This window comes from Hylobates moloch, unplaced genomic scaffold (assembly GCF_009828535.3).
Source record: "Hylobates moloch isolate HMO894 unplaced genomic scaffold, HMol_V3 SCAFFOLD_17, whole genome shotgun sequence".
NCBI lineage: Eukaryota > Metazoa > Chordata > Mammalia > Primates > Hylobatidae > Hylobates > Hylobates moloch.
In genome coordinates, this window is record NW_026652292.1 from 81,156,855 (window position 1) to 81,170,572 (window position 13,718).

Consider the following 13,718-nt stretch of genomic DNA (forward strand, 5'->3'; position numbering starts at 1 on the left):
ATCCACGTGATGGAAAAAGAGAAGCAGTGCCACACCCATCAATCTTGCTGGGTAAGAGTGTAAGGAGGTCATCATTAATAAGAGCACTTCTTACCACTTCAAGGATCCAGTAGTGGCAATTAGTGCATTTAATCCTCACACACACTCATACACATGCCACAAAAACTTTGATCCCATTTTATAGTTAAGAAAACTGAGACTCATGGAAATTTGGGCATAGCTCTGGCTTCTCTGGTGCCTGTAGTGACATTTTCCCAGGAGCATCCAGTGGCTACCATCGGTCCCCTTCATTGACCTAGGCACCGTGCAGGCACAACTGTCAACACAGCTCCTTCTGACCAGGCAGGTGTGGCAAGCAATGCAGGCAGATACCAGAGCACCTCCAAACCATACAATAGAGCACCTCCAAACCATCAAACCATACAAGAGCACCTCCAAACCATACAACAGAGCACCTCCAAACCATACAACAGAAAGGAAAAAAGTGCAGACATCCTCAGGGACTCAAAACAGAAGAACACTCAACGATGGCTTCTTCTCTTAGCCTACAACAACGATAGCTCTGAGGAGAACATCATCCACACGGTTCTTACTTTGATAACTTTGTTGAGGCATTCGTCAGCCACCATCCTGACATCTGACTCTGCGTCATCACTGCACAGCAGAAAAAGTTCCATAGCGATGCCCAGAAGTTTCTGAAATTCTGGAGAATTTCTAAGCAAAAAAGAAGAGAAACTGTCAAGAGGAGCCTAAGGTGACATGACAATGAAATGTAACGAGGTATCCAGTGTCCTGCATGGAATTCTGGAACAGAAAAAGGACATTACATAGAAATTAAGAAAATCTGAATCAAGTCTGGACTTTAGTTAATAGCATATCAATATTGATTCATTAAACCTGAAAATGCCTCACACTAAATTAGGATGAGAATAACTGGGGTAACTGCATGTAGGGTATATGAAAACTTCCTACCCTATCTAACTTTTTTCTATAAATCTAAAACTATTTCAAAATAAAGTTTATTTTTTAAAAAAGAAGAGATTGTACTTGTAAGGCAATTCTCATTTTTCTTTTTAAATTTTCCTTTAAAAACTTCAGATACTTCAATCCCAGACAACCCACTGCTTTCTGCCAAAAGTTTACTTTTACTCTTAACCTACAATATTCTTGGAACCTTGAAAATCAGTTCAGCAGTCTATCTCTCCTGCCCCTTTTTAATCTTGCTTTCAGTACAGGCCAAAGTATAACCATATTTCACCCTAAGATGCCAGATGATCATGGTCAGATTGTATTTTTGTTGTGCAAGACAGACTTTCAAACAGTCACAAAAACTGGAGTTTACTATTTGTGAACTATTTTTAAATGTTTAATTGAAAGAAGCTGTTTAGGCCATCATGATCCAACTGTCTAAACAAAGCCGAGAGAGAGCTAAACTGATGAGCCATGTACATGAAACTGACTTCACAGCATTCAGAAGCATCCAAACCAGTAACACAAGGATGTTCTTGAAGTAATCCCAAGAATAGCAAATCCCAGTAATACGGGGGATGTGCTATTTTTGAAGCATCAAAATGAGATTGCTCTTTCATGATCTCAATCTAACTACTCTGAAACCAAATCTCTCTTTCTCTTTATCTCTAAGGTAAAAATTGCAAACAATGGTTAGAAGATAGCCATGAGCCTAAGAGGCACCAAAGGTCCACATCAGTAACGATCAACAAACTTATAAAAGCATAAAACAAAACATGCCACTTAGCAGTATTTCAGACCTTATCTATGTGGAATACAGACAGCCATGAATAACAAGTGAGGAAAGGTCTTTGAAATGAGAGATCATTCAAACACTGTGCTCCAAAGCAGTACTGTCAACAGAAACAGAATGTGAGCTATACTTTTATATTTCCTAGCTGACACATCAAAAGTAAAAAGAAAACAGGCAAGATTTTCATAATATTTCATTTAACCCAATATACCCAAAGTATTATTTCAACATGTAATTAATGTGAAGAAATGATTAAGATACATAACAACATTTTTTACAGCACATCTCAATTCAGACACTAAATTTTCACCAGCAAACCTTTACCTGTGATTGGACTTCATAATGTATAACAACATTTTTTAAGCACATCTCAATTCAGACACTAAATTTTCATCAGAAAACCTTTCCCTGTGATTAGACTTCATAAAATTCACTTGAAAAAGTTCATATACCATTTCTAAACACACTTAAAGGTTTTCCAGTAACTATTCATTTTTACATTTAAATTTAATAAAATAGATATAGGGCTAATCAGCTTATCTATTTCTTCTTGAGAGAGCTTTAACAGTTTGTGTGACTTTCAAGGAACTCATTCATTTCATCTATAAGTTGTCAAATTTATTGGCATAAAGTTGTTCATAATATTCCCACATAGTCCTTTCTATTTATTTATTTATTTATTTATTTATTTAGAGACAGAGTCTCGCTCTGTCACCCAGGCTGGAGTGCAATGGCACAATCTCGGCTCACTGCAACCTCCGCCTCCCAGGTTCAAGCAATTCTCCTGCCTCAGCCTCCCGAGTAGCTGAGATTACAGGCGCATGGCACCACAACCAGCTAATTTTTGTATTTTCAGTAGAGACAGAGCTTCACCATGTTGGCCAGGCTGGTCCCAAACTCCTGACCTCAGGTGATCTGTCCACCTCGGCCTCCCAAAGTGCTGGGATTACAGGCGTGAGCCACCACACCTGCCTCATATAGTCCTATTAATATCTATATAATCTATACTACTGTCATCTCCCTCATTCCTGATATTGATAATTTGTGACTTCACTTTTTTTCCTATCAGCCTTACCAATTTATTGATGTTCTTGATGAACTAGCTTTTGGTTTTATTGATTTTCTATGTATTTTTGTTTTCTATTTTACTGACTTCTGCTCTTACCTTTATGATGTCCATTCTTCTAGTAACTGTTTTTGTTTTTGAGACAGGGTCTCATTCTGTTGCCCAAGGTGGAGCACAGTGGCACAATCACAGTTCACTGCAGCCTCAACCTCCCAGGCTCAAGCAATCCTACCACCTTAGGCTCCTGGTTAGCTGGGACTACAGACACATGCCACCACACCTGGCTAATTTTTTGTGTTTTTTGTAGATATGGGGTCTCCCTATGCTGCCCAGGCTGGTCTTCAACTGCCCATCTCAAACAATCCGCCTGCCTCGGCCTCCCAAAGTGGCAGAATTGCAGGAATGAGCCACCGTACCTGGCCCTTCTGGTAACTCTGGATTCCATTTGCTTGGCATTTTCAAGTTTCCAAAGGTAGAAGCTGAGGTCATTGATTTGAAATCTTTCTTTCCTAAAACAGGCATTTAATGCTAGAAAATTCCCTTTACTATGCTGTAACAGCACCCCACAAGTTTAGAAATCTATTGTTTTTATATCAGTCAATCCAAAAGACCTTCAAATTTCCCTTTCGACTTCACTTCTGACCCATGAGCCACGTGGAAATGAGTTTTAACACATATCTGAGACTTTTCCAGGTTATCTTCCTATAATATATTCCAACTTAATGATACTGAGGTCAGAAAACATACTCTGAATAATTTGAATGCTTTTAACGTACAGACTTGTTTTACGGCCCAGCATCTGCTCTATCTTGGCAGACATTCTGTGAGCACTTGAGAGAGTGTCTCTTCTGCTGGTGCCAGGTGGAGTGTCTGTAAATGCCAATCAGGTTGCATAGGGGACAGTGTTGGTCAAGTGTTCTAGATCCAGATATTATGGCTACGTGTTCTACAAATCATTGAGAGTGGTTACTAAAATCTCTATCACTGTGGATTTGTCTGTTTCTACTCGTAGTTCTGCCAGGCTTTGCTTTGTGTATTTTTACTCTGTAGTCAGGTGCATAAACATCTCAGCTTGTTATGCCAGGCTGATGAACGAGTCTCCTTCATCATTATGAAATGACTATCTCATCCTGGGCAATAGCCTTTGCTTTGAAATCCACTGTGTCTGATATTAACAGAACCAGTCTAGCTTGCATTTAATTCTTGTGAACACAGTGAACTTCTTTTTGTTCTGTTACTTGTAGGCTATTTTTGCCTTTATATTTAGAATGTGTTTCTTGCAGGCAGCAGCATATATCAGGTCTTACTTTTCCATTCAATCTGAAAAATCTCTGCCTTTTACATGTAATGTCCTTTTTGACATAGCTAGGTTTAAATCTGCCATCGAGCTCTTTCTTTCCTTTATTTGCCTCTTCCCCTATTTCTGGCTTCTTTGGGATTCACCATTTTTATTATTCTAATCTCCTTTTTTTGGTTCATTAGCTATAATTCCTTGTTGTGCTTTTAGTTGTTGCTTAATTGTTTATACTATGTATCTTCATCACAATCTACCTTAATGATATTATACCATTTCACATGCAGCATAAATTAGTTTCCTGCAGCTGCTGTAACAAATTACCACAAACTATGTGGCTTAAAAGAAACAAACAAACAAAAATTTTTTCTTTCACAGTTTTAGAGACCAGAGTCCAAAATTAGTATCACTAAGCTGAAATTAAGGAATTCACAGCACCACATTCCCTCTGGAGTAGGCTCTAAAGGAGAACTGCTCCGTGCCTCTTCCAGCTTTGGTGGCTGCTGCATTCCTTGGTTTATAGCTTCATCACTCCAATTTTCAAGGCCAGCACCTTCAAATCTTTCTGTTCCATCTTCACATGGCCTTCTCTGTGTGTGTAAAATCTCCCTCTGCCTCCTTTTTATATATATGTGATTGCATTTAGTGCCTACCCAGATCATCCAAGATAGCCCCCTCATCTCAAGATCCTGAATTTAATCACACCATAAAACAATTTTCCTTATAAAGTAATATTTACAGGTTCCAGGGATTAGGACTTGATATCTTTTGGGGAAAGAGGGGGGCATTCTTCTGCCCAGCGCAAATACATGTCAATTTCTGCTCTTCCAGCCTTTATGCTATTGTCATACAATTCACTTCTACGTGTTATAAATACTGAAATACATTATTTTTGCTGCAAACAATTTAATTAATCTCTTTTTAATATTAGGCGGGGTCAGAGTAACAAAACTTAGTCTGGGGCTAGGCGGGCAAACCCTTCTGAGTACCCTACCTGCTCTATGAGAGCTGAGGTTTTCCACTCCAACTGGTGTGATTAGAAATTCTTCTGGCCCTGTGTGAGTTTCAGCAATTGTTCCTTATAATCCTTTCAGGTGGTTCTACCTCCAGCCCTGGGTCATTTCCTCACAAGCATGTGCTCATCAATACTCAGCTACACACGAGAGGGTACTGAGAGGGTACTGTGCAGTTCTCCGGAGCTCCCTCTGCAGCTCTCTTCCCTGGTATTCTTCCGTATGGGCGCTCACCACCTTGCATCTCTGGACTCCCAGCTCTGCCTCCTCAACCCAGCAAACCACTGGCTCAGCCTCAGTTTCCTCTCAGTTTTTCCTCTTGCCATGGCCAGGCAGTAATGTAAGGAAATTGTAGGGCTCTCCACATTAATTTTCCTGGGATAACTATTCTTCTTTGCCTGATGCCCAATAACTTGAAAACCACTGTTACATATATTTCATCCATTTTCAACTATTTCAAGGCAAGAAGATAAATGTTGTCCTTCTTATTCTATCTTAGCCAGAAGCAAAGATCTTTCATTATTTTTTAACTGAATCTTTTAACACATTGTTAATATATTTTCCAGTCACAAATATAAATATCTATTGGTCAGAAGTGGTGGCTCATGCCTGTAATCTCAGTGCTTTGGGGGGGCCAAAGTGGGAGGATCACTTGGGCCCAGGAATTCCAGACCAGCATGGGCAACATAGCAAGATCTATAAAACATTTAAACATTAGCCAGGTAGAGTAGCACTGCCTAAAGTCCCCCAGGTACTCAAAAGGCTGAGGCAGAAGGATCGCTTGAGCCCGGGAGTTCGGGCTGCAGTGGGCTATGATTGTACAACTGCATCTTGCCTGGGTGACAGAGTAAATCCTGTCTCTAAAAAAAATTTTAATAAAAAGTAAACAAAATATAAATATCTATGAATGTTAACTAACATTCTCTTGTATAAATGTATCTGGCCAGGCGCAGTGGCTCACGCCTGTAATCCCAACACTTTGGGAGGCCGAGGGGGGCAGATCACGAGGTCAGGAGTTTGAGACCAGTCTGGCCAACACAGTGAAACTCATCTCTACTAAAAATACAAAAAATTGGCTGGGTGTGGTGGTGTGAGCCTATAATCCCAGCTACTCAGGAGGCTCAGGCAGGAGAATCGCATGAACCCAGGAGGCAGAGGTTGCAGTGAGCCGAGATCACACCATTGCACTCCGGCCCAGGCGACAGTGCAAGACTCCATCTCAATCAATCAATCAATCAATCAATCAATCTATCTTAATTTTTCAATCCCCTTTTTAGAGGTAGGCCATTAAGGTTATTTTTAATTTTCTAATGGGATGAAGGGCACTGCACCAATATCATTACACACTTTCCTAGGGGTAAGCGCCCTAGAGGTAAAACTGCTAGGTCAGACATATAATAATCTAAAGCTTTATATTTTCCCAAATTGCCTTCTTAGAAGGTTGTATCACCTGACAAAAATCTGAATATTCTTAATGTTTGCCAATTTGACAGGTAAAAAAGGTTCTTATTTTTGTTTTAGTTTCAGTCTACTGATTACTAGTGTCCTAATCAGCTTGAGTTTCTATAACAAAATACCACATATAGACTGGGTGGTTTAAACAACAAGCACTTACTCGTCACAGTTCTGGAGGCTGGAAGTCGGAGAACAAGGTGCCGATGGGTCGACAGTCTTTTTCTTGATGATTTATAACGGCTTTTTACACAGGCTAGTAACCTTTGATCTATATGCTGTCAATACTTTCCCCAAGTTCAATTTACTTTCAATTTTGTTGAAGGTGGATTTTGACATATTGAACTATATTCCAGTCAAAACAGTTTTTTCCTTTATAATGTTAGCCTTCCTCAAACTAAGATTACATTTTTTGAAGAAATTATTTCATTTTTTCACATTTAGGTAATTAATCTGAACTTTATGTTTGTTTGCAATATGAGGTAGAGATATAATGTTCTCCCGAAGTCAGAGAAATGTATCATTTCCCTCATTTCCCTACTAATACAAATATGTCACACCCATCATAAATTCATACAGACACACACACTCTTCTTTCTGTTCTATACCTGTTTTAATGTCCAATCACTATTTTAATGTCACATACATTAAGTCTCACCATATTAGTGTTGATTTCTTTTTCTTTTTTCTCTTTTTTCTTGAGACAGAATTTTGCTCTTGTCGCCCAGGCTGGAATGCAGTGGTGCAATCTAGGCTCACCGCAACCTCCACCTCCTGGGTTCAAGCGATTCTCCTGCCTCAGCCTCCCAAGTAGCTGGGACTACAGGCATGCGCCACCACACCCAGCTAATTTTTGTATTTTTAGTAGAGACAGAGTTTCACCGCATTGGTCCGGCTAGTCTCAAACTCCTGACCTCGGGTGATCCACCTGCCTCGGCCTCCCAAAGTGCTGGGATTACAGGCATGGGCCACCACACCGGGCCTAGTGATGATTTTGAGATATTCTTTGCAATTATGTATTTATTCTTTCAGTGAACAAGTTCAAAAATACCTCTACTAGAAATTTGATCAAGATTATTTTAAATTTCTGTGTTAATTTAGAGAAAATTCAACTTAGTGATATAAAATCTTCCTATCTAGAAAGTGGTCACCTATATCTTTCAGAAACATTAACAAGTTTTTATAAAGTTTTTGCATATTTCTTATCGATTGCTTAAAGTTCGATATATTGGTGCTACTGTGAACTAGATCTTTAAACGTTATATTTTCTAGCTGATTTATGCTAATATATGGGAGATCTATGGATTTTTGTATATTTGTTTTTACCTAGCCACCTTATCAAGGTATATGATATTAGTAAGAGGTTGCTCAAATGAGCATTCCTGGGTATTCCCAAGAGGATACTTGTGAAAAATGTGTAGGCCCCACCTACTCAAACAGAATGCAGAAGTGTGTTTGGGAAAAAGGACAGTGAGGTACCTTCATTACTGTATTTTTAATAAATTTTCCAGATGATTTTCATGCTCATCCATACTTAGGAACCAGTAACTAAGACCACTTTAGAGAGCTTAAAGCAGACTACCTTTTCACAGTATACATGAAGATTTAAATGACTTCCTACATTGAAAACCTCAGAAGCTGCCATTTATATAACCCCATTGGAGACAAAAATTTGTCTAGCACAAAAGCTATAAAAAAGTTCCAAAGGTTTAATTATATTTTAGGAGAGTTAACAGGAAACAGCGATGATCAATAAGTTTCCATAAAACATATTTATATAAAATATCACCTTCGGCTATATACTCTGAAATCCCTAAAAAGTATAGAGTGTATCCTATGAAACCAAGGATAACCCCTCTGACTCCAAAAACTCCTTTTAACATGCTCTTCTGTAGAACAAGAAGCATAATGAACTCTCAGCATTACTCCATATAAACAAGAGACAGACTAATGTGAAAACCATTAACAGCTATTATTTTGATTTAACATGGCAAATAGAACCACAAATCAATCTTAAGATGTCTCAACACACTTTACTAATAAGTGAATATAAGCCAACATTCCATGAATTCCATTTGAAAATTCTCAAAATACAAAATGACAAGAATAAAGCCTGACGCACTCAGATTGGAAGAGATCTTGTTTCCTGGGTCAATAAGCTTTCAGAGAGAAATTACGTTCTCTGAGACCTGGATGGTGGAGATCAGATGAACAATGACCAAATGTTTGCCAAATATTTAAAGTCACTTCACAAAAAAAGTAAAGATGGCCGGGTGCAGTGGCTCACGCCTGTAATCCCAGCACTTTGGGAGGCCGAGGCAGACAGATCATGAGGTCAGGAGATCAAGACCATCCGGGCTAACACAGTGAAACCCCATCTCTACTAAAAATACAAAAATTTAGCCAGGCGTGGTGGCGGGCACCTGTAGTCCCAGCTACTTGGGAGGCTGAGGAAGAATGGTGTGAACCCAGGAGGTGGAGCTTGCAGTGAGGCGAGATTGTGCCACTGCACCCCAGCCTGGGCAACAGAGCAAGACTCCGTCTCAAAAAAACAAAAAAAGTAAAGATAACGTATAGCTTTGGATGATGGGCATCGCAATGGGATATGCTTCCTGCTCAGGTGGATGATCAGCATCGCAAGGGGATATGCTTCCTGCTCAGGTGTCTAATGAACATATCTATGCAGTTGCTTTTTCACAGTGTTTCACATGTACCATCTGATCCCACAAGAACTGTGTAACTAGGGATTACATTTCAAAAACAAGCCAGTAAGGCTCAAACACGTTAAAGCTTATCTAAAGTCACCCAGCTCACACAGGCAGCAGAGATAGAATTCAAACCTTTTTTTTCCTACTTTTATCATAGCATTGTATTCTACAATAGCATGCTAATTTAGAATTTTTATATTTTTATTTTCAGGACATATGCTCATTTGCTATTTCATTTTCTTCCCACAACATTTCTACAAATTAGACAGAAACAGAACAGAATCATACACGGTATTTCACAAACAATAGAAATGAGTTAACCTAAAATGAAACGGTTTTCTGAAATCACTTTGAAAGTATATAATACAAATGCACAGAGGCATTAAAAATAAGCAGATCACCAAAAAAAAGACAAATCCTGTAGGATTCCACTTATATGAGGTCTCCAGGGCAGTTACACTCATACAGACAGAAAGTAGAAAGGGACTACAGGAAAGAATGGATGACAGGGAGTTTAATGAAGACAGATGTTCAGTTTCGAGAGATGAAAAACTTATGAAGTAGATGGCAGTGGTGGCTGTACAACATTACGAATATATATACCAAACTGTACACCTAAAAATGGTTAAGACAGTAAATGTTACATGCATTTTACCACAATAAAAAGAAAAGAGTGAAAAGCAATGGCCAAGAGGAAATTTTTTTACAAAACAAATGAATCGCCGGACACCCTGGCTCACGCCTGTAATCCCAGCACTTTGGGAGGCTGAGGTGGGCAGATCACCTAAGGTTGGGAGTTCAAGACCAGCCTGACCAACATGGAGAAACCCCGTCTCTACTAAAAATACAAAATTAGCTGGGTGTGGTGGCACGTGCCTGTAACTCCAGCTACTTGGGAGGCTGAGGCAGGAGAATCGCTTGAACCCAGGAGGCAGAGGTTGCAGTGAGCCGAGATCACGCCATTGCACTCCAGCCTGGGCAACAAGAGTAAAACTCCGTCTCAAAAAAAAAATAAAATCACCACACGCTTTTGTCAGTACTAAAATCAAGATTATTTGTCTAAAAATTTTTTTCTGACTGACTATAAAGGCTTTTTCTAGCTTCTACCAGGAGAATAACATGAATTATTTATTCCAAGGGAAAGTAAGGCAAGGCAACTATTTCACGCATGCCCATGTGGGTAACAGAATTCAGATATCATAGATGCATATGTCTCCTACTGAGCCACTGGAAACAGGCCTAAATATATTTACCATCTACAGCTACTAGGAACAACGGTCAGAAAGATAGTCAAAAGCAAAGCAGCTACAAAAGAAGGTGCTGCTAGTTCACCCCAGTGAGAAAGATCAAGCAAGGAAAGCTGACCTACAGTCAATGCCCCACGATCCCCACTAATCCCAAAGCACAAAGGAGTAGGCTCTAGCCACTGCTAGGAGCAGAGGTACAACAGGACAGCAAATTGCCAAAAAAAAGCAAATGAGAGAGACAAACTGAACTGTCTTGTGCCGTTCCTACTATTGCAACAAATGCAAAAATATCAAACCACAGATGATTTTAAAATAACTATAGTTGCTAAGGATGTTAACTAAACATAAACATGTTGTTCAATTACCATAATGGTTTTAATTTTTGCATAAAAGATTACAAAAAGGGAACATTATTCATTTCAGTGTCTGGATATCCTTGTATATAGCCAGAAATATGGGAAAAGGGTCCTTCTTCATCTTAAATGGATTTCTGAATCCATTTAAAATAACTGGGACACAAAGAATATTCTAGCCCATTAAGACTGAAAATATACAAAGTTCTTATTTTCTCTTAGTTCAAAGTGCAATTACCTGACAGACTGTGCCACTATGTTTTCACATATTGTCAGACAATGATTCACACGGTCTTTCTTGGTAGCTGAAAGTTCTTTCTTTCTAAAAATAAAAAAAAGAAGAAGGAAATGAGTATGTGTTGAATTACCCACTCCACTTACTTCTACACCTCATTCATTCATTCAATGAGGGTTTCTCGACGACTATGAACAAACTGTTATACTCCATGTTGGGGGCAGAATGGGGATCTGGACAGGCAAGCACAGGGCATGAGTTCACCAATGGCTTTCAAGCTACACTGCTCACAGGAAAAACAGATGATGTTACTAAAGCAGTTCATTTCCCCCATTTTACTTTATTTTACTTTTTTTTAGAGTCAGGATCTTGCTCTGCTGCCCAGGCTGGAGTATGATAGCACAATCATGGCTCACTTTAGCCTTAAACTCCTAGGCTGAAAGGATCCTCCCATCTCAGCCTCCTGAGTGGCACGGACCACAGGCATGCACCGCTGGGCCTGGCTAATTTTTTAAAAATATTTTGTAGAGACAGGGCCTCACTATGTTGCCCAATTGCTCAAACTCCTGGCCTCAAGCGATCTTCCCATCTTGGCCTCCCAAAGTGCTGGGATTATAGGTATGAGCCACCATGACTAGCCTCACTTCCCCCATTATAGAGAGAAGCAATTGAAGTGCCAACCATGACATGCCCAAGATCACACAGATATGAAGTCATACAGCCAGCATTTAAACCCAGGTCTTCTGGCTTTAAATCTCCTCTGTATTTCACCAATACTCAATCAATTTCACGTTTGAATCATGTGTTAGCCTCACTAAAGCTGAACTGCATCTTACAACCAGTGGTATGGTTTGATTAGAAACTTTTTTTCTTTCCCAGCAGTATAGAAGATGATGGCATAGATTACCAGAGATGGGAAATTCAATTCAAAGAAACACAGTATAATACCTACTCTATATACCAGGCTGCCTTCAACTCCCAAAATCATTAACTGACTGCAGGCAACATACCACACAGACCTCAGTAAAATATAAACAATGGCTAACCGCTTCTATGTCCCCAAATAGCTGGGAATAAGCCTCCTGTTAAGACTTCTCAGCCAAGCGAAAGTAGATAAACAGCCTGGAGAAGATGATCAGGCTAAAGGCGCCTCCTTCCCACCCAAACCTATGGCTTCAGATGTCTTCACAGTTGGCACTATCAAAATAAAGTAGAGAGGGGTGATCCAAAACATAGGACCAACTAAAAACAACTAAACTAAAAGACTACTAAGTTTTTGAGAAAATTGTATTACCAAAGAAATAAAAAATCTAACTTAAAAACACTGCCTTGCTATCTCATTTTGTCCAATAAGCAAACCTGGAAGTTTAAGAAACTAAAACTAATTCCTTCCCCATGGAATTTAGTTAGATGATGAACTGATAACTCAAACTGACTTGTTCTACATGAAAAGTAAGTATGGTGATTAAGTGAAAAAGAAACCACCTTGCTCTGAGCAAGAACTGGAAAAACAGGGTAAGAACAGTCCTGGCTTTTCAATCACTTTTGGTAAATGTAGTCACTTTCACTTCACCTTCAAAATTAAAACAAACGGCCAGGTGTGGCTCATGCCTGTAATCCCAGCACTTTGGGAGGCTGGGGCAGAAGATCATCTGAGGTCAGGAGTTCAAGACCAGCCTGGCCAACATGGTGAAACTCTGTCTCTACTAAAAGTACAAAAAATAGCTGGGCATGGTGGCCGGCACCTGTAATCCCAGCTACTCAGGAGGCTGAGGCAGAAGAACTGCTTGAACCCAGGAGGCAGAGGCTGCAGTGCACTAAGATTGCACCATTGCACTCTAGCCTGGGGAACACAGAGAGACTGTCTCAAAAAAAAAAAAAAAATTAAAACAAACCTCAGCCAGCCTCCTCTAATTATGTAATCAAACAATCTGCATGGGCACACAAGCCTAAGGAGGGGCATGTAAACTCAAAGACACTACAGCATTCTATTTATTTTATTTTTTTTTTTTTTTTGAGACGGAGTCTCACTCAGTCACCCATGCTGGAGTGCAGTGGTGCAATCTCAGCTCACTGCCAGCTCCACCTCCCGGGTTCACACCATTCTCCTGTCTCAGCCTCCCGAGTAGCTGGGACTACAGGCGCCTGCTGCTACATCCAGCTAACTTTTTTGTATTTTTTAGTAGAGACGGGGTTTCACCGTGTTAGCCAGGATGGTCTCGATCCCCTGACCTCGTGATCTGCCCATCTCAGCCTCCCAAAGTGCTGGGATTACAGGCATGAGCCACCGCACCCAGCCCAGTTTTTTTTGGAGATGGAGTCTTGCTCTGTCACGCAGGCTGAAGTGCAGTGGTACACTCTCAGCTCAATGCAACCTCTGTCCCTCGAGTTCAAGCAGTTCTCTTGTCTCAGCCTCCCAAGTAGCTGGGACTACAGGTGCACACCACCATGCCTGGCTAATTTTTGTATTTTTAGTCAAGATGGCGTTTCATCATGTTGGCCTGGCTGGTCTCGAACTCCTGACCTCAAGTGATCTGCCCACCTCGGCCTCCCAAAGTGCTGAGATTACAGGCGTGAGCTACCACATC

At 40.1% G+C, this 13,718-nt stretch overlaps 1 protein-coding gene across 2 annotated transcripts in view; it reads right to left on the reverse strand.

Moving 5' to 3' along the window:
- Window positions 1–13,718, reverse strand: part of HTT (huntingtin) — a 165,784-nt gene that overhangs the window by 143,192 nt on the left and 8,874 nt on the right. For both annotated transcript variants that reach the window (XM_032136037.2, XM_058430291.1), the window contains exons 2-3: window positions 11,134–11,217; window positions 594–714 (exon numbers count right to left, since the gene is read on the reverse strand). In XM_032136037.2, coding sequence (XP_031991928.1) covers window positions 594–714; window positions 11,134–11,217 — 205 coding nt within the window. The remainder of the gene's footprint in view (window positions 1–593; window positions 715–11,133; window positions 11,218–13,718) is intronic.